Source organism: Elephas maximus, chromosome 9 (assembly GCF_024166365.1).
Source record: "Elephas maximus indicus isolate mEleMax1 chromosome 9, mEleMax1 primary haplotype, whole genome shotgun sequence".
Lineage (NCBI taxonomy): Eukaryota > Metazoa > Chordata > Mammalia > Proboscidea > Elephantidae > Elephas > Elephas maximus.
The window spans coordinates 48,355,666-48,377,867 of NC_064827.1; the positions used below are offsets into that span (position 1 = coordinate 48,355,666).

Here is a 22,202-nt window from a genome sequence, read left to right on the forward strand (position 1 = left end):
CTAAAATTAGTCCTTCTTAGACTGTCTTTCTCCTACCAGAAATATGCCTAAAGGCAGAGAAGCTGGAAACATGTACCCTTAAGGAAGGAGGGGACGAGAAGTGGGAAGAACCCATAGCAGCCCACTGGCAAAGCATGACATTTCTTTAAAGGTTTTTATTTCATCTTAAAATTCATGTATATTTAGCATTCCAATAATATAACTGTTTGTCTTAAGATAAAAATGATGTTTTTTCTTCCCCAACTCTGAACAAAAACTGGCCCCCTGGGAAAACGTACTATGTCTATTCCATAGCTTTGTGTTCCCTTGGGGTGCTTGTGTGAACTCCAGTTTCAGGCAGTCAGGTTGGGGTCTTGGCCTCCCTGTGTGTTTGTGGGGGGCTCTCTTATGGAATGAAGGAGAGAACAGTCCTCAATGCCATCTTTGTAGTCTTCCTGTGCTAGGCATAATAATGGTTCCTCAAAAGATGTCCTCATCCTAGTCCCTGGAGCCTATGGGTATGTTAGGTTACACAGCAAGGGGAGATTAAGATTGCAGGTGGAATTGAGGTTGATAATTAACTGACCTTAAAACAGGGAGAGTATCCCAGATTATCCAGTTGGGCCCAATGTAATCACAAGGGTCCTTAGAAGTAAAAGAGGGAGGCAGAAGAGCTCTAGAACCAGAAAAGGCAAAAAAAAAAAAAAAAAAGAAGAAGAAGAAAAAATTCTCTCCTGGAGCCTCCAGAAAGAATGCAATCCTGCCAACACCTTGACTTTGGGCCACTGAGACCCATTTGAGACTTCGGACCTCCAGAAGTGTAAGAGAATACATCTGTGTTGCTTTAAGCCACTCCGTTTGTGGTAACTTGTTACAGCAGCAATAGGAAACATATGCACTTCCCTCCCTGGCAGGCCCCGACCCTAGAATAATTCTGCTGCCCTCCTCTTTCTGCTTGGGTTCCAGGACCCTCTCTGGGGTTGATAACCACCTAGGTGGCTTTTCTGGTCAAAGCTGTCACCTCAATGGGATACATGAGGCATAAGAATGAATGTTAGTATTGGTGGAGAATTGGGCTATTTTGTGAATCACTCAAAAAGAAAGCTAAACATCCTTATGACTGGCAGGGGCATATTTTCTTCTTTTTTAGATTAGAAAGGGTGGCTTAATGCAGATGGTCTTTATGACGCCTCCTCTGAGCTCAAACATTGCACAGGTATAAAACACGAATATGACAGCCTTCTTGTTTAGCCTTGAATATTATGATGGCCATTTCCTTCTCTCTTCACCACCTGTTAAGGATTGAATTGTGTCCTCCAAAAAGATATGCTGAAGTCCTAATCCCTGGTACCTGTGAATGGGGACTTGTTTGGAAATAGGGTCTATGAAGATATTATCAGTTAACGTGAGGTCATACAGAAGTAGGGTAGGTCCTAATCTAATATGCGTGCTGTCCTATAAGAGACACAGAAGGACAGACAGAGGGATGGTTATGTGACCATGAAGTTACACCACCAAGGAATGCCTGGAGCTGAGAAAGACAAGAAAAGATCTTTTTCTAGGGCCTTCATCAAGACCATGGCCCTGCTGATACCCTGACCCTACTAGCGTCCAGAAGTGTGAGATGATAAATTTCTGTCCTAATAAGCCACCCACTTTGTGGTACTTTGTTAGGGCAGCCCTAGGAAACTAATATACCCCCCGCCCCCCTGGCCATGTACAGTCAGTATACAAGTTGCAAAGCTCCTTCGTTCCCGTTTCATTCCCAAGAAGGTTCAGGAGAGAAGGTCATTCTCTAGTTTTTGGTATATGGGTAACCAGGGCAATGTCCAGAGGCCATGAAGTAACCCTCCTGCCCACTGAAGATGTGGGTGGGCATGAAGCTGAGAGGCACGGGTGTTTAAGAGCCAGTCTCTGGAGCTAGGCACTGGGTTGGAATCTCAGCTCAGCAACTTATCAGTCACGTGGCCTGGAATACGTTATTAAACTTCCTTAAGCTTCAGTTTCTCCATCTGTAAAATGGGGATTATAATAGTACCTACCATGTAGAACAAGGTGCTGTAAATTTTTTTCTGTAAAGGGTCAAATAGTAAATTGTTTAGGTTCACAAGCCATACAAATCCCTGTTGCAACTACTCAATTCTGCTGTTGTAGCACAAAAGCAGCCAAAAACAATATATTAAACAAACGGGCTCTGCTGTGCTTCAGTATAACTTTACTTACAAAAACAGCTGAGAAGCCAGATTTGGCCCACAGGTCATGGTTTGAGTTAAAGAGCCTGGGTAGCACAAATGGTTTGTACTCAACTGCTAACCTAAAGGTTGGCAGTTCAAACCCACTCAATGGCTCTGAGGAAGACAAGCCTGGTGAACTGCTTCCACAAAGATTACAGTCAAGAAAACCCTATGGAGCAGTTCTACTCTGTAACATATGGGGTTGCCAAGAGTCAGAACTGGCTCGATGATAATGGGTTTGTTTTTTCCTTTTTGGTTTATCGTAAGGTGGTTGTGAGGCACAAATGCGCTAATGAATCTGTGGGTACAAAGTGAGTGCTGAAGAGTGTCACCCACTGGCACTGAGGCAGAAGCCTGGGGTGAAGGTAGAAGAAGCAACTTTGGGATGACAGAAAGAGAGACAACTGGTCCAAAAGAGAGAATGTGGAAGTCACACCACACTTTCACAGCATTAACGCAGGTGAGGCTCCTACCCCTTCCGGTAAACCCACCTGCGAAATGGGCACTCTGTGGGAAACTGAGGCACACAGTGAATTGTTCACAATCTCCTGGCTTCACTTCATGTCCCAAAGCTTGGATTTTATAAGGCACTTTGTTATTATTTTAAGACATCGACGAAAAGACAGGGCATTTTGTTTCTCCTTAAATTCCACAATTTTATCATTTAGTGTTTTCTCTACTCCAGTGCTTCCGACATAAGAGTAACTACTGATTATTCAACCTCTAATGAGCCCAGCGCTCAGCATATAATGATCATCACACAACCCTGCCTGGTGACTGTCGCTTCCTCCTTTCTGTTAAGGAGGATGCTGAAGCAGGGACAGGAGGTGAACCCTGGGTCCACCGGAATAAAAAGCCCTTGGTCTTTCCACCAAAGTGTTTGCTTCCACAGCATCTGGACTGAATTGAGGCCACCGCCCCTCACATCTCAGTTCCAGAAGTAAGGCTCTGTGGATGCCCCATAGTTGAACATTGCCAAAGGAAAACAAACAAACAAACAAAATACATATATAAATGAATAAGGGGGTTGGGGCTGCTCTAGGGAAGGCAGATGACTCCACTGAAGTGAGCAGAGAAAGGCGTCTGAAGCCTGGAGCTCTCGCCCCTAGGCCCCAGTGCTTCAGCACAGTAGCACTGTGGAAATACCCCAGTGGTGGTACCTCTGTTTGGAATAGGCCTGAAGTGAGTTTGAAAGCCCTCAGGTCTTCAGCACACAGAGATGGTTTTATTTCTTGACTTCCTTTATATGAATGTTGATACATATCTGTTAAATCAGCTTTATTAATTTCATTATTAAATTTCTCTCTGTTCTTGCTTATTGTTTATCTGGGTGATTCGTCCAAACTGAGAGAGAGATGTCATGTCTCCCAATACTATTGTGTTTCTGTCAATTCTCCTTTGTGTTTTTAACAGGCTTTCCTTTCTATATTTCAGTGAAATGTAATTTAGAGCAATATCCTATGAGTGTGTTATTTGCTGGGTGAATTGTACCCGTATCTATAAAAATGACTCTCCTTAATCCTGTTTAACACCTTTACCTTGGATACTCTGTGGTCTGATGTAATACTAGAGTGACTGCTTCATTTGCTTGACATACATTTGCCCAACCTTTTACCTTTACCCTTTCTGGGTCACTTTGTCTTATTATAAATAATCATCATGAGTTTTTAAAACACAATCTAAAAGTCTTTGTCTTTTAATAGTAGGTTTGGCCTATTCGAAGGAGCTCTGGTGATAGTGGTCAAGCACTCGGCTGCTAACTGAAAGGCCAGTGGTTTGAACCCATCAGCCAGTCTGCGGGAGAAAGATGTGGCAGTCTGATTCCATCCACTCAATGGCAACAATTTTTTGGGTTGACATATTCGAATTTATGGTTAGAATACTCTACTTGGTGAGCAATCATCTTTTTAATGCTTTCTGTTTTTTGTTTGTTTGTTTGTTTTTGATGTGGACTAGATTTTCTTGGTTTTTATCTTCTTCCATGTTTCAGAAGCTTCAGATTCTGTTTTCATTATAGAATATTTTCATTAAATTTTGCAAGGCATTCTTTAGTTTGTATTTCTCGAATTATAAAACTTATGAGCAAATTGGTCTCTTTCGAGTCACTTGCCTTTTTAAGATCAGGAGTTTAACACCCATTTTTTCTATTCTTCCGTTTCTTCCCCCATTGCCATCGAGTTAATTCTGACTCACGGCAACCCTATAGGACAGAGTAGAATGCCTCATAGGGCTTCCAAAGCTGTAATGGTAAATATACTATCATGAAAACAAAATCTGAAGGTTTTGAAACATGGAATAAGATAAAAACAAAGAAAACCTAGTCTGCATCAAAAACAACAACAAAATAAATGGAAAGCATAAAAAAGATGATTGCCCACCAAATGGAACAATCTGACCATAAATTCAAATATGTCAAACCAAAACCCAAAAAACCGTTGCCATTGAGTTGATTTCGACTCATAGTGACCCTATAGGACAGTGTAGAACTGCTCTGTCATGAATTGAATTGTGTCCCCCCAAAATATCTATCAACTTGACTAGGTCATGATTCCCAGTAGTGTATGACTGTCTACCATTTTGTCATCTGATGCAACTTACCTATGTGTTGTAAACACTATCACAATGATGTTAACAAGATGGATTACTGGCAGTTATACTGATGAGATCTATAAGATTAGATAGTGTCTTAAGCCAATCTGTTTTGAGCTATAAAAGAGAGAAATGAGCAGAGAGACAGGGGGACCTCATAACATCAAGAAAGCAGCGCCAGGAGCAGAACTCGTCCTTTGGACCTGGAGTCCCTGCACTGAGAAGCTCCTCGACCAGGGAAAGATAATGACAAGGATCTTCTTCCAGAGCCAACAAAGAGAGAAAGTCTTGCCCTGGAGCTGAAACCCTGAATTTGGACTTCTAACCTACTAGACTGCGAGACAATGAACTTCTATTTGTTAAAGCCATCCACTTGTGGTATTTCTGTTACAGCAGCACTTGATGACTAAGACATGCTCCACAGGGTTTCCAAGGAGCCGCTGGTGGATTCAAATGGCTGAACTTTTAGTTAGCAGCCATAGTGCATAACTACTGTGCTATCAGGGCTCCCGCCATTTCTTAAAAACTGTTAATTTAATTTGGATTTTTATATCTCATTATTATTACAATATCTATTTTGTATTACATATTTGATTTCTAAAATGATTTTTGCAACTGTATACACTTTTAAAACAATTATTTAGACTTAGGTCTCTTTCTACAGGTTCTGGGGGTGCCTGACCTGTTTCTATCATGACCTCAACTCTTAAGCTTGCTATTGCTCTCAGATGGCTGACTTACGACTTCAAGGATTAACTTCAAGAAAAGCATGTGGCTAGAGAAGCACTTAAGTCTCACAGATGGAAGAATGTCTCCTGGTTGTTCCACTGTCTCTGGAATTTAACACTGCAAAGGAGTTAAAAGGATGGCCCAGTTTTTGTGCCTTTGTGGGAAATTTGTTTGTTTTCTTCTGGCCTCATATGCATGTGAAAACTGAACAATGAGTAAAGAAGACCTAAGAAGAATCGATGCCTTTGAATTATGGTGTTCGCAAAGAAAATTGAATATACCAATAGACTGCCAGAAGAATGAACAAGCCCGTCTGACTTGGAAGAAGTACAGCTAGAATGCTCCTTGGAAGCAAGGATGGCCAGACTTCATCTCACATACTGTGGACATGTCAGGAGGGACCAGTCCTGGAAAAGGACATTATTCTTGGTACAGGGTCAGTGAAAAAGAGGAAGACCCTCGATGAGATGGATTCACACAATGGTTGCAACAATGGGGTCAAGCATAATGATTGTGTGGATGGTACATTTCGTTCTGCTGTACACAGCGTTGCTATGGGTCGGAATCAACTCAACGACACCCAACAACAAGATATTTATAAGATTTTCCCCCTTTATGTTTGTATTTCAAAACTTTTGCCAAAATGTGTCTAAGTATGGCTCTCTTTTCACTGATTTTGCTAGAACATAAAAAGCCTGGCCAGTTTTCACATATATTAGGTCGAACCATATGAAATTGTTGATTTTGTAGTTCAAAAATGGTTGAACATTGGCAATTTTGTATGGTTCAATCTAATAGATCTCTCTTGAGCCCACTTACATTTGTCTTCTATTTTGTTTCTTTAATAAATTTTTTATTTGGGAATAGTTTTAGATTTATAGAGAAGTTACAAAGATAGTACAGAGAGTTCCCAATTGCCCCACACCCAGATTCCCTATTATTAGCATCTTAATTAGTATGGTACATTTGTTACAATTAATAAACCAATATCGATACATCATTATTATCTAAAATCCATACTTTAACCAGATTTTCTCATTTTTTTCTCCAAATGTCCTTTTTCTGTGCCAGGATCCCATCCAGACTGCCACATTCCATTTAGTCACCAGATCTCGTTAGGCTCCTCTTGGCTGTGGTACTTTCTCAGACTTTCCTTATTTTCGATGACCTTGACAGTTTTGAGGAGTAGTGGTCAGGTATGTTGTACAATGTCCCTCAGTTGGGATTTGTCCGATGTCTTTCTTATTATTATATTGGAGATATATGTTTTTGGAAGGAAGACCACAGAGGTAAAGCACCATTTTTATCACATCAAGGGTGCATGCCATTAACATGACTTAACACCGATGATGTGTTTGTCAGATTTCTCCACTGTAAAGTAACTCCTTTTTCCTCCTTTCCACATTACACTCTTTGGAAGGAAGACACTATGTACAGCCCACACTTAAGGACTGGGGAGTCATACTTCACTTCCTTAAGGGTGAAATATCTACATAAATTACGTGGAATTCTGCATGGGAAATTTGTCTATATCTCCCATTTATTTATTCAAATTTATTTATATCAGTATGGACTGAGGATATGTATTTCCGATTTTAGGTTATAATCCAATACTACTTTATTTATTTTACAGCTTAAATTGTTCCATTGTTGGCCACTGGGAGCTCTTTCGGTTGGCTCCTGTGTCCCTTTGACATAGCCCCATCATTGTGGTTTTCTTTAAGCACTTCCTTGATTTCAGGCAGTACAAAATGCTCCAAGCTCATCTTATATGCTTCCTGTCCTAGCCTTAGAGTCACCCATTTCTCCAAGGAGCCCTGGTTCCTTTTAATGGTATTAGAAACCAAGATCTGGGTGCTAGGTGTGCTCGTTGCTACTGGGATACCTATTTTGTTTTTTATTTTGGTTCTGTTTAATTTGTTCTTGTTTTCCCTTAGGATTACCTTTCTCCAGCCTCTGTAACTGTTATCTTTTCCCTGAATGGATTGATCTCTTTGACCTTTTCCTCTGAATTCTGGGCAAGCATCTCAAGTTTGTCCTGCACATTATTAATAGTTATTTTCCTTGGCATTAATTTTGTTCTCCACTACCTCCAAAGCAGATTTTAATCTGGCCATTTAATATTCAGTTTCTTCCTTGTCCTCTGCACTTCCCTCTCCATCTTATCCCACAGTATATCTGAGCCTTGCTTTTCTTTTAACTTTCCAGAAGTCACTGCCTTTTCTTTGTTTTTGAGTACTTTGAACATGTATCCTGTATTGGGGTTGTCTGTCCAGATTGGTATATCATTCATACACACTCAACAAACTGTTGAGCAAACCGGCAGGTAAGGAACAAAACTGCTGGGGAACAAAACTGACCAAGAGAGACAGCAACCTCTGCCTCCTGGAGCTTACATTCTGGTGGGAAGAGACAGATGATAAACAAACTGATTAGGTAAAATGAATAGTATATCAGATGTCCATCAGTACAAGAGAGAAGATGAAGCATAAGAAGGGAAGATGGGGCACAGCGGCAGGGATTTCAATTTTAAGTAAGGGGTACATGGAACGTCCCTGTGGAAGGGGACAATGGAGGAAAGATTTGAAGAACACAGAGAAGGACCCGTGCAGGTATCTGGGGGAAGAACATTCCAGGCAGAGGAAATCACTTCCAGCAGACTGAGCATTCTGTCCTCAGCCCTGCTCTCTGGTTTATGTGATGTTGAAATCTTTCTTCAGAACCACAGGGCATGTGGGGCAGTGGAGAAGCCTCGGCCATAAATTCCAACCTCACCACCTTCCAGCTGGGTGATATGGGGTTACTTCCTTAACCTCTCTGAGCCTCAGGTTCCCCATCTGTAAAATGGGGATACAAGAATCCCCTCCTTCTGAGGGCTCTGGGGAGGACTCAGTGAACTGGTGAAGGTCGAGGCTGTACATGGGGCCTGGCCCTCGGTCGGTGCACTGGAAAGGCAGCCGCTATTTTTATCATCATTAATATTACTCCTACGTCTGTTGTCATTACAACTAAAGGCAGGCTGATGAGCAGAGTGCCCAGTTCCACTCTGATTTCTCGCTGACTTTCAACTAGTGCCTCTGGGCCACACACAAAGGCTCTTTAAACTTGAAAGCCCACAGAACTCCATGAGGCCTCTAAGGTACAGGAAGCTGTTTCAAGTGCCCTCCCTGGGGAGATGTCACATGTGGCAGTAGAGTGTCATTACAGCACCAGGCCCATCCCTCACCCATCTGTACCCGCACGTGCTCCCTGTGGGGTTGGCACCCCAACCTTCCTGAATCCTCCAGGCCCCACACAGCCTTCTCATTCATCCCTCAGACCACACAATCCGAGGAAGCAGCATCGCAGGTAGAAGAGCTTGGCAGATCTTGCTCCAGCCTGGTGGGCTGTGGCTGGTCCGCTCCTCTCTCCTGCCTCATTCTCTCATCTGCCAAAGTTCCTAGGGCTGCAGTGAGGATGAAGCGTGATATGCAGGCAGTGTCTGGTCCCCAGCAGGTGTTAAACAAATGGCGCATTGCTTCCCTTGCCTCCCCCATCTCTGGGCCTCAGTCTCCCCATCTGTGAACTGGGGACTTGGAAGGCAAGAGTCTAAATGGCCACCTGTTCTTACTGGCATAATATGTGTCTCAGTCTATCTGAAACAGAAGAAATATAACAGTAGTTGGCATCTGGGGTCTCCAGGGCAATGACTTTAAATGCAGACCTAAGGGGATGGAAGTGAGGTTTGAAAGAGGAAGACCACAGCTCTGCCTGTGTCCCTGTCTGCTTACAGAGCTCCAATAGCACCCCCACCATCCTCAGGATCAAAGGCCACATTCAGCCTGGCACTCAAGGCTGTGGAAACTGGCTCCAAACTCTGTCTCCAGCCTCAGCATCCCTCCCAGATACGTCAGCCTCTGAGAGATCCCTGCTGATTCCCAAGCACACCATGAGCAGGCCAGCCTGCCCTCTGATCTTCATCCCTCCTTCCCTGTGGGCCTTCTGCAGGTCCACATCCTGCCTGCCCTCCAGGGCCCCAATCAAATGTTGTCGCTTCTTTGCAGCCTTGTCTGAACCCCTCTCCCTCTGCCCAGGTGGGATGAATCACTTCCTCCCCTTTGTTCTTGTGTCCCCTGAGAGGTTTCTGTCTTCCTGTGGGCAGCCTCAGAACTAGGGTAGGACCAGTGGTGTCTGTGAGCCCAGAAGGTCTAGCACATAAAAGATGGTTGCAAACATTTACTGAATGAGTGGACAAATGAAAGTTAGAGACCTATATACAACTGGCAAAACTTCTGGATGACCCTTTCTGTCCCTCAAGTGATGGTCACCAGATGGGGGTCAGGACCCAGGGGCTTCAGTTCCAGCAATAATCCTGTGGGCTTTGGGCAAGATGGTTCCTCTCTCTGAGCCTTTTCAAAGCAGAGATGATAATAACTAGTGCCCTCTTGCCGCTCAGGCTGGGCTGGGAGAGAGAAAGTTGCCGTGTCAGGTCTAAATTGCTGTGTACCTGGCAATTAGGCCTTTGGCCAGTGCTGGACAAGAAATCAGGGAAAAGCCAGGGAAAAGCTTGTGGGAGTATCTCCCTAAGCCAGAGATGCCAAGGATGAAGTAAAACAGATCTGACTTCAGGCTCTCTCATAATCATGGCATTTGGGGAGCCCCGGGAGTGTTTGCAACCCCACCCCTCTGTCACTCAGGCCGCAGCCCACTGCACGCACCTTAAGCTTTTTGACACTGGTGCAGGGATCGTTGGAGAAGCTCTCCGTGTCCGAAATCTCGATGTCCTCACCGTACAGAACCCCAGTCAGGTCGTTCCTCACCTGCCAGCAAAGAGAAAGCAGAAGGTAGGTGTGCAGGCGGCCATGGGAAGGCCAGTCTATCAGGATCCATCACATTCTGGGGAACCAGCCTGAATGAGCCAGATGACTCACCTACCAGTTTTCTCTACTTCTCTCACAAACAGAAAGGGTTGTTGAGCTTTTTTTTCATTATAGCACAGAATGCCCTGTGGAACCTTAGAGATCACTCAGTCTCCTCCCCACCCCTCACCCCTGCGTTTGATACTCAGGCACAAGGAGGCCAGAGAAGGAAAGGCCTTGCCTAAGGTTGCCAGGAGTTCCTGGGTGGCGCAAATGTTTAATGCACTTGCTGCTAACAGAAAGGGTGCTAGTTTCGAGTCCACCCAGAGGTGTCTTGGAAGAAAGGGCTCGGACCACCAACCTTTCGGTTAGCACACAACCAGGATGGTCTCTGAGAACAAAGGGGAACAAAGGGAATTTCAATGGCAACTGCTGTATTTTATTTCCTTAAAAGAAATCTGAAGCACGCGGAGCAAAATATGAACATTAATTAAGTCTGAATGGTGAGTTCACGGGTGTTTGCTATTTTCATCTCTACTTTTCGGAACGCTTAAAATACTTAATGATAAATGTTTTTTAAAAAGAAAGAAACTGCCACACTTGGTGATTCTTGTCCATTGTAGTTTTTGCTCCTATTCTGATGAAAGATTGGGAACTAGCTGATAGAAAAAAGCTGATTTTGCCATTACCATTTATTTCTGCCACCTCAAGTCCTTTTTAGATGCTGGTGGGGTCCCATAATCAGTTTTGTGTGCCATGTTGCGGGGCAACGGCAATTATCAAACATGGGAGATGTGCAAACAGGTCCTGCCCCTGCTGGAAGGCCACATAGCTCAATGCACAAACTACTGGCCATGCCGAGTGAAGCCCTGGCTCTCCGTTTGCACATTACTCGACTTAAGGGAAACCGCTCAACCTCTCTTAAATCTCAGTCTTTTCATCTGTAAAATGGGGGCAATACAGCATGTAACTCACAGGGTAGTCAAGGTCTAGCAAAAACATTGAAGATATGGAGTGGCTCTGAAAACTCTAAAGCTCTGGACACTGCAGGCCTCAGGCAAAGCATCAAGTGGTCAATGGCTTGGGATATATATGTGTGTATATCCGTGTGTACATGAAAGCTGTATATAATTATGGCAGAACAAAATATAGGCAGTCAGAACTAAACAAAAACAAAATACCCCATAGTCATCTCACCCCGCCCCTAATTTAACAGACGAGGACCCTGAGATGTGACTCCCAGTCCATGCTCTCCCCACGTTCCTGTGCCGGCTTTTCCAGGAGAATCTGGATTCTGCCAGAAGCGGACAGTTCCCCCAGGCCCGATGAGCCAGGCTGGGTCAGCACAGATGGTTGGTGCAATCAGCCACTCACTGCCTATAATTTCAGGACCAAGGGTCTCAGCTCAACCCGAGTATTTATTCTAATGGACTTTTTAGGGAAAGCAAATGGAGGAAATCAGTAATGAATGGCATTTTAAAATAACCAAAGCATGGCGAAGAAAGAGTGGGACTGATCTCTCTCAGAAGGAAAAAAACCCACATCCTTACTATGGCTAGGAGGATCATTGAGGGCATTGGTCATAGATTGACCAAGTGAACCGGAAACATTTGTAAACACCTGTTCTGCCTTCTGGAAGTGTATGTATTTCCTATTTAATGGAACAAATGTCTTTCTGCAGTATGCTATAAACTGCATTTCTGTAAAATGAATAGTATTTTTCTGTTCACCTCCATTATAAATGTAGAAATATGTTTTTCTGGGAAAGGAGTAGCCCTTACTCCCCAAGAAAATTTTATGCACACACACACACACACACACACACACACAACGTAGGAGTCCCTGGGTGGCTCACATGGTTAACGTGTTTGGCTACTAACCAAAAGGTTGGAAGTTCAAGTCCACCCAGATGTGCCTTGGAAGAAAGGCCTGATGATCTACTTCAGAAAAATCAGCCATTATAAACCCTATGATTTTTCTGACACACATGGGGTCGCCATGAGTTGGAATCAACTTAATGGTAACCGGTTTATTGGTGTGTGTGTGTGTGTGTGTGTATTCTCCTCTCCGAAACTGCATATTGGCCTAGTGGGCAGCCACTAGGAGGAGTTCGATTTGCTGAAAGGCCCTTGACGTCCTGAGAGGGATGGGGAGAAATGGGTGCTGACGGGTAGGGGTGGGGAATGCAGAAGAACCTGCCTCACTACTTGGAAGTGACAGCCAGGAGGGCAGGAGACCTGGACTCATAAGGGCAGAGAGAAAGGCCTTAACCCGGGCACCCAGTGCTGTTGGAAGGGAAACGAGGAAGGGTTGGGTTCCTGTAAGGCCAGGGCCACTGCAGCCAGCTTACAGGGCTGAGATGCCTAAGAGAAAACCTCTCCCTGTCTTTAGAGCAGGGAATATAGGTGCTGGACACAAGAACAAATCCACAAGGAGGCAAAGTCACTTGGTACCAGCAGAGGAATGGGTAGGTCCAAGCCCCAGGGATAAATAATCTGGAATAGGAGGCTTGGGGCAAAAGCTGTTTACTTTATTTTTTAAAGATCGCTTATGGACTGTAGACGCAAGCTCAAACCAGAAAGCACCTAAAGCAGTGATTCTCAAAGCGTGGTCCCTGGACCACTAACATCAGCGTCACCTGGGAGCTTGTTAAAGGAATGCAAAATCTTGGCCTCCACTCCAGGCCTCCTGAATCAGAAACTCTGGGTGAGCCCCAGCAGTCTGTGTTCTCATCACCCTTCAGGTGATTCTAATGTACAGTAAAGTTTGAGAACCACTGTCCTAAAGGACAGGCCTGGTGGCATAGTGGTTAAGAGCTCAGGCTGCTAACCTAAAGGTCGGCAGTTCAAATCCACCAACCGCTCCTTGGAAACCTTATGGAGCAGTTCTACTCTGTCCTATAGGGTGGCTATGAGTGAGAATTGACTCCACTGCAATGGGTTTTTTTTTTTTTTTCCTTTTGGTCCTAAAGGAAGCAGAATAAGTTTTAAGTGAGCCATCGATATGAAAATATTTTTAAATGATTTGGATATTTTTTTCCCCCTTGATTAGGAAACCAGAATGTGTTAACTGAGTAAGGCAATTTTTAAGAGGGTGAGTAGAACTAGGAGCTACATCTAACAAGGTATCACATCTAGAATGAAGACAGGGACAGTTCCCCTTTGGTTGCCCACCTTAGAACATGCCCGGAGTGTTGGGCTCGGTTCTAGTTGTCCTTTATCAGGGATAGTGGCCAATAGTTCATGCTCAGAGCAGACAGGGACCAAGGACCCTTTTAGGGGGCCACTGACACAGGGGCTGGGAGTGTAAAAGTGACAAGGGGTGAGACCAGTGACTCCTCGGGGTGCCCATGAAGTCTTGGGAATCACAGATCCAAATCTAAGAATTTTTTAACATCTGAACTCAGACTTCCAGCTCTAAGGAAGTCCAACATCTTGAAATAAGTTAAGACTCAGGAAAAATCAGTGGCTTTGGAGGAAAGGCAGGAGTGAGGGGATGGTTCTGCTCAGGCTGGGCAGAGAGAAACACCAGCAGGTTGGATGAGCTGTCTGAACACAGAGGTCAGTGGGTCTGCTTATCCCCAGGGCCACAGGGGGAAGAAGGCGACAGGGACTTGTCATTCCAATGAAGCCATCACAGAGGCCTCATTCCTCCAACTGACCAGGCTCACAGCCTCATCCATGCACTAGGCGTGGGAGCAACCGCTGGTCTTTTTCCATGCCTGCCAGATGTAGGTGGAGAAGCAGGCAGTTTGGAGGAGGAAAAGAAGAACAGAGGAAAAGTGGGGAAGCAAGTGTAATTGGAAAAGAAGTAATGGTAAACAGGCTACCAGAGGAATTCTCTCGCTCAGGATAACTTGTTTACAGGCATAAGTAAGCCAGTGAGTGGGCTGCAGCAATGCTCCAGGCAAAAAGATTCTGAAGATGGTGGTGGAGGTGGCAAGAAGTGACTGACTTGGGGCACATTTCAGCCAACTAATAATCTGTATTAGCCATATACGGTGTGTAACAAAATTATTCCAAGATGTAGCAGCTTAAAGCAACAAGCATTTATCATTTGACATAATTTTGGAGCATCAGGGATCTGGCTTAGGTGGGTGGTCCTGATGCAGGGTCTCTCAGGAAGCTGTGGTCAAAATGTTGGTGAGGAGTGCACATCAGAATTACCTGGGAGCTTTAAAATTGATCTGATGCCCTGGCTGCATCCTAAGCCACTGAAATCAGAATCTCTGGGGACAGGACCCAGGCATCAGTATTTTCAGAGCTCTCCAGGTGGTTCCAATGTTCAGGTAAGGTTGTTGTTAGCTGCCACTGTCCCAGCTCATGGTGACCCCATGCACAATGATGCTAAACACTCTTGGTCCTGCACCATCCCCATGACCGGCTGCAGACCAGTCCACTGTGAAACATAGAGTATTCACCGGCTGATTTTCAGAAGTCAGAAGTAGATTGCCAGGCACTTTTTCCTTGTCCATCTTAGTCTGGAAGTTGTGCTGAAATCAGTTCCGCGCTGTGGAAACATGTAAGCCTCCAGTGAGGGACAGGTAGTGGGTGCACATGAGGTGCAGTGGCCAGGAACTGAACCCAGGTCTCCCACATGGAAGGAGGGAATCCTACCACTGAACTACCACTAAGGGGTAAAAGCAACAGAACTGCCACTCAGAGCCGGCTGCTGGCCTGCCTGCCTGAACACTCCCCGCCCCGCCCCCAGGCCACCTATCCCACTTTCTCCAGATCCAAAAAGCCAAAAACCAAACCAGTTGCTGCCAAGTTGACTCTGACTCATCGCAACCACATAGGGCAGAGTAGAACGGCCCCATAGGGTTCCTAAGGACCGGCTGCTGCATTTGAACCACTAACCTTTTGGTTAGCAGCCAAGCTCTTAACCAGTGTGCCACCAGGGCTCCGGATTCAGGGTACTATTTTTCTTTCCAGCTGCGACGCCTCCCTTCCCGCCCCCTGCTCCGTACAATAAATACACTGAATACATCTTTAATCTCCAGACCCTCCCACTCCTGCCCCCTAGCACCATGAGCAGACCCTGACTTTGAATGGACCGAAGGAAAGAAGTACAGGATAAGGACAAAGTCAGAAGCAGACCATTATGACAACGACGAGTCACCACGTTCTGAACACATGACCAGGCAGGGGAGGCTCTGACTGAGCAGTGGACTTTACAGCCCATGACTGGAGGCAGGGATGGATTACCCAATATGCAAGGTTGATGCAAGGCATCAACAAAACAGGGGTAAATTCCCATAGATGCCAAGCAGACAGGACACAAGGAAAAGCAAGCACCACAGTAGAAGGGGACCAGCAGGTCGCTCAATGAAACTGATACCAGTTCTAGAGCATGTGAATGTGCTGGCTAGATATAAGTTCAAACGGGGTCATGAGGGCGCCCATGCACAAGGTTGTTTAAGCTGTGAGACCCCTACTACTTCAACACCTTCGTTGACATCTGTCTTCTATGGTCCCCTCCCATGTAACTGAAACTCCTTATCTCTGCAGGTCTCTTGGGAGTATACTATTTCTTTCTAATAATATAAGGTGGGAGGGGCCTATTGAATCTAACTCTTGCTACAATTTTTCAATGTGGGAGAACAACAGAATTTTACATTGATTATTGAAACAACTAAGTTCACTGACTCATTTTCTTTGTTGTAGAATGCGTGGAATATTCTTTTTGTAGAAAATGTGGCATATAGTAAAAATCTTAGTACTCCACATTCACCAAAAATTTCATTAATCCAGTCCCTCTCATCCAGCTAAAGTGACATATGCCACTTTCGCATTCCATCACCAGTATTATAAAACCAAAAAAAAGGAAAAAATCCTGTTGTTGCCATCCAGTCAATTCCAATGCATAGTGACCTTATAAGTTGGAATCAACTCGATGGCAATGGGTTTCTCTCTCTTTTTTTTTTTTTTTGTTTTATAATATCAGTGATTGAATGCAAAAGTGGCATATGCCATTTTAGCAGAATGAGGTGAAGTGGATTGGAAAATTTTAAGTGGATGTGGGGTGCTAGGATTTTTATTATATATCACGTTTTCTGCAAAAAGAATATTCCACCTATTCTACAACAAAGAAAATGAGTCAGTGAACTTAGTTGTTTCATTTAAAAAGAAGCCACATCACAGATAGCTAAGAGACACATACACATATATATACATGTATATATATATATATATAGCACACATAACCCGTCTGAATGCCTGAGTAAGCAGAGGTGGGGGTACCACAGATTATTAGTGCTTAGGGCCCTCACACGCCTTAATCTAGCCCTGACTGGAGGCCCTGGGATTATTTGAGACCATAGGACACTGGCTATGATGGCCTGTAGTTCCCAGGACGCCATCCCTAACAAGGACACTGCACCAGCTGAGGCATCATCCAGGAAGGCAGAGACCCAGGTGAAGATGGGGCGAACCAGACCTGCACCACATGCACTTTACAACTCTGAAAATCCTAATTAGGTTACGAAAGGAACTTGAGAGCAAAGCGAATTCCCAGCCCTCTTATGGAAGCCGAGGTAACCTACTTTGTCATTCAAATGCACTCGCTATATATAGCCCTGGATTGTGCCGAAATGTCACTCCTCTTACCTGACTAATGCCTATAATTATAGATTTACTTCTATTCATTCATGAAATGTGTCTTCACTCGATTAAACAGTTCATTCAAGTAAAATCCATTAAAATAAGGAACATGTAAAAATATGGCTCCTTAGAGGCAGAGGGCATCGCTGCAGCGAAGATGCTAATTAGGATAAACAGGCATTTGAAACACTCAAATCTTTGAATAATTCAGGTCACTTTTACTGGGGCTGGAGCTCCCCAGGAACTGCCATTAATTTAAGCTAATTAAAAAATTAGCCCGGAGAAGCGTAGACTGAGGCAGGAAGTGATGGCTGACTTCAAACACTAAAGGGCTGTCATGCGGAAGAGACTGCAGCCTGGTGCTGGGCACTCCCTTGGCAGAAGAGGTACCAACAGGTAGACGGTTCAGGAAGGCAGATTTTGGGCCAAAGCCAAAAATAACTTTGTAATGATGGAAAAGGCTGTCTTGGTAGGTAGTGAGCTCCCTGTCATCAGACATGTGCAAACACAAGCTGGTTGGGATGCTGGAGAGGAGATTCCTCTTTCACCACAAATGCCTGTGGTTCCAGGAAAGCAAGCAATTCCACCTGCCCTCACACTTTGCCTTCTTGAATTTAAGAGTTGCTGAGGCAACACTGTGCAGTTCTGAGGTTTTTCAAAGATTTGGGGCATGCACTTTAAATTCCAGTGGAAATGTCTGTGTGGTTGCATTTATTTTCACCTTTCCAAATCTGATGATCATTCACTGAAAAAAGTGTCCCTAAAAATGGAGCCCCCTAGTTTTCAGATTCCTATAAATAAGTTGGAAACCCTGGTGGCACAGTGGTTAAGAGCTTGGCTGCTAACCAAAAGGTCCAGAGTTCAAATCCACCAGCCGCTCCCTGGGAACCCTATGGGGCAGTTCTACTCAGTCCTATAGGGTTGACTCGATGGCACCTAACAACAACAAATAAATTAGCTCTTAATAATCTATAGCCAGAATTAAATATGAGTGAAAAAAATTTTTAGAGGGCAAGAACCTATGTGAACACATATTTAGGTCTATGAGCAGAATACCAAGTGGGGGGACTATGAGCTGCAGGGTTGTGGAGCTGTGGAGATTGGGAGGCAGCTGGCCTCATGGGACCCCAGCAGAGGGCTCAGGGAGCCGAGAGTGTTGAGTCTGTAACCTTCTCTCCCACTAAGGCATCAGCTCTGAGAGGGCAGGGCTGGTTTGTTTCATTCCCAGCATCTGGCTTGGAGCCTGGAACACAGCAGGTGCTCGCAACTCTGTAATGGGGAGAAGGAATAAATGTGCACCAAGGATGCCTGTGTCCATCCAGGCTCGTTTGTAGAGGGGTAAACATTCTGAGTCTGGACGAGTTCGTGCTGAGTCTTGAGGCTGTCTTGCAGGGATGAGTGACTTCTGAGGGGCAAGCCTGCAAGCCCACTGATGCAGACTGGCCCCAGGGACAGTCTGGCTGAAACTCTAACCTTTGAATGGCCCCAATGAGGGAAGGAAGTTGGGGAGAGCCATGGCACTCTGTGGGGACCCCTGTGGGGACCCATGAGATGGCTGGCAGCTGGAGTTCTTTGGAGACAGTTCCTGCCTCACTTCATGGCAGAGGGTGGTGGGGACCTGTGACCTGAGCTGTGCCTGGCTGTTGGGACATGGAAAGCTGTGGACCATGAGTCCTCCAGCTCTCATTACAGATTCCACCTGCTGGAGGATGATGGCCAGTCCACATGGCAGCAGGGAACAGGGCCCCAACAGGCAGAGCTGGCCTGAGTGGACAGCCCCCTACACCCTGACCTACCCAAGATGTCTCCCTCTGCCTTTGCAGCCCTCACTACCATCACCCATTATGTTAGCCCTTCACTGGGGGGCAGAGAGCCCACACACCACAGTCTCTTCTTCCCAGCCCACTGCTTGCTCCTCCATGGCTCCCAGAACCACCCGCTCTAGGGCAGGCACACACCAAGGATCCAACTTCATAGGGTAGGATAGATGACTCTAGGGAACTGGGCCTCCCCGGCCCTCAAATCCCTTTTTCCACCAGCCAGTCTTTCACAGTTTTAGAAATCCCAATGAATCACAAGTGTGGTGACAGGATAATGGTCTTCCAAAGATGTCCACATCCTAATTTCTGAAATATGTTACCCTACATGTCTTTGCAGGTGTGATTAAGTCTGGGATCTTGAGATGGTGAGATTATCCTGGATTATTCAGGTGGGCTCAGTGTAATCACAAGGGTCCTTATAACAGGAAGCAGGAAGGACAGAGTCATACAAGGAGACGTGATGATGGGTGGGAATCAGGCGGAGAAGGAGGAGGAAGGGAGGGGGACAGAGAGGAACAGAGCAAGAGAGAGAGAGATTTGAAGACGCTAAGCTGCTGGCTTTGAAGATGAAGGAAATGACCATGAGCTAAGGAACGTAGGTGGCCTCTAAAAGCTGGAAAAGCCAAGGGAACAAATTCTGCCCTAGAACCTTCAGAAGGAACCATCCCCTGTTACCCTGACTCTGGGCCAGCAAGACTGATTTTGGGCTTCTGAACTGTGAGGCAATAAGCTTGTGTTCTTTTAAGCCACTAAATTTGTGGTAATCTGTTACAGCAGCAATAGGAAACTCACAGATCAAGCTTTGACTTTGAGGATCCCACCCAGCCTCTCCTGGCCGCTCTCCCTGGCTAATGCCCTGAGAATCCTCACACCTTCCACCTGGGATCCCTACAAGCCCAGCACCGGGGCTGCCTCCAAGACGCGGGACCAGGCCCAGGCCCCTTTCTTGAATAATGAATAAAAGCCCACCCCTGGACTCCCCAGTCAGCGGGTTTCCCTTTGCCTTTCATTTTCTGAGAGCTCGCCACTCCATCAGCCATCAGTGAAGTCAGGCTGCACCGAGGCACCGGGCTGTCGGGGAACAAAATTAGCTATTAGTACCTTGTTGGTTTCCTTGTGGCAAAGTGCCAATTGCTTTAATTGCAGCAGACTCATGGGATCAAATCAATATTTACAAAAATATTTGGATATTAATAAAATGGGGATATTATCCAGTTAAGATGATGAACACCAACCTCTGTAGGAAATCAGTGCTATGCGAAGTACGTGCCTGACAGCAAAATAGAGGGGGGATATTAAGGAAATCACACCTGAGAGCACTAAAGGAAGCAGATATAAAAAACAGCTCCTGGCTCTCTCCACCCCTGCTCCTTGTCACTCAGGAACAAGACAGGGCCACGTGGAGAAGTCCAGGCCTGTGAGACATGGGCCCTGCTCTGCATCCCCAAGGAGCTGTCACCAAGGAGAGGGGACTAATGTGCCACAGGGGAAGGGCCAGGGCCAGTGAGGGAAGCCACCAGAAGTAGGTTTCCAATTCCTCAGAGACAGAAATTTTAACAAGAGGACGATGCAAGGACAGACGGTCTTCTTCAGGTGGGAGTGAGTTTCCCACCACTGTAGGTGTGTAAGTAGAAGTGGGGTTTTGGTAGAAGGGGTTCAGGCACCAGACAGAGGGGCAGACTGAACTGCTGGATCTCTGAGGGGGGTCTTGCATTCCCAAGCCTGTACCCCAGGTATGAGGCAGACGCTTAGGGAAGCCCGGGTGGTACATGTTCTCACCCCTTCAGAAAGAGGACATCTCTGGGCAGCTCCACAGCTTGATGCGTGGTTGGAGGCAAGTATCTACATCCCCTCTTCTTCCCTGGAATCCAGGGAGTCCCTGCATTTTGTGCATGCTGCTTTCTTCCCTTTCTATACTCCAAAGTGCATTCTTCATGCCCAACTCTGATGTTCTGCCCTGACATCCTACAGCCCTAACATTTGAATCCCTTCTTTGCTTCACCTGACCCCCTTCTTCCATCAGGGCTCCAGATTTGGGGTGGGGGTGAGGGGAGGAACAGAAGGCATGGGATTCCCCTCAGCACAAAAAGCAAAAATGTAAGTGCCAACTGCCCTCCAGAGCCCGCCTCCCGCCTCCCTTCCTTCCCCTCTCTTGCTGACTCCAGGCCCTGAGGGGACACCCACAGCCTCCACCCTGCACTGCACTGACCTGCACTGCTCTGTGCCTGGGGTTTGACTTTTCTGGGCAGCTTCGTTGAGTTCTTTTGTCCTCTGCTTCCCTTTAGGCGTGACCAATGGGAAGCCCCAGCAGGTGTCAGAGGGCAGGAGGAGAAAGAGTTCAGGGTATTTCTCCTCCCTCCTCCCTAGTCCCATTGCCAGTAACACTGCTCCCTCCTCGGTCCTCCAGGCATATGGGTGGTCCTGACTCTCACTGCTGCCAGTCCATCTTTCCCTTCACCTTTTCCATACTTCTGAAAGACTTCCTCAAAAGTAAATTTTCTTCACTTCAATCCTCTGAATATGCCATGTTCGCTTCTAGGACCTTAACTGATACAACAAATACAAATCTTTTAAGCAGATGTCATTAAGGTATACGCAATTTTAGATCCTGATTTTTTTCACCTAATATTTCATAAGGTTTTCACTGGCTAATTCTTTTCAGAAGTAGACTGCCGGGTCCTTCTTCCTAGTCTGTCTTAGTCTGGAAGCTCAGCTGAAACCTGTCCACCATGGGTGACCCTGCTGGTTTCTGAATACCAGTGGCATAGCTTCCAGCATCATAGCAACACACAAGCCCTTACAGTACGACAAACTGGCAGACATGTGGGGGAGACCAAAGAAGAACTGACTCCTTTGAATTGTGGTGTTGGCGAAGAATATTGAATATACATACCATGGACTGCCAAGAGGACGAACAAATCTGTCTTGGAGGAAGTACAATCAGAATGCTCCTTGGAAGCAAGAATGGCGAGACTGCATCTTACATACTTTGGACATGTCGTCAGGAGGGATCAGTTCCTGGAGAAGGACATCATGCTTGGTAAAGCAGAGGGTCAGTGGAAAAGAGGAAGACCCTCAATTAGATGGACTGACACAGTGGCTTCACCAATGGGCTCAAGCATAACAATGATTGTGAGGATGGTACAGGACCAGGCAGTGTTTCGTTCTGTGGTACACAGGGTCACTATGAGTCAGAACCAACTCAACGGCACCTAATAACAACAACAACAATATATCATCTATCTTTATAACTCATTTTCACCACTAACTACACACGCAGTAGTCACTTTAATTTTCCAACCTCTGCTCTCCTCGTCCAAGTCCTACTCATCCTTTAAGCCCCATCCCAAGCAGCGTCCTTCATGAAGTCCTTCGAGAACCTCCACTGGCTGTGTGCATCCCCTTGGGACA

The 22,202-nt window shown here is 45.6% G+C and overlaps 1 protein-coding gene across 1 annotated transcript in view; it reads right to left on the minus strand.

The window, feature by feature from the left end:
• Positions 1-22,202, minus strand: part of GABBR2 (gamma-aminobutyric acid type B receptor subunit 2) — a 439,230-nt gene that overhangs the window by 189,895 nt on the left and 227,133 nt on the right. The window contains exon 4 of the mRNA XM_049896560.1: positions 10,229-10,330. Coding sequence (XP_049752517.1) covers positions 10,229-10,330 — 102 coding nt within the window. The remainder of the gene's footprint in view (positions 1-10,228; positions 10,331-22,202) is intronic.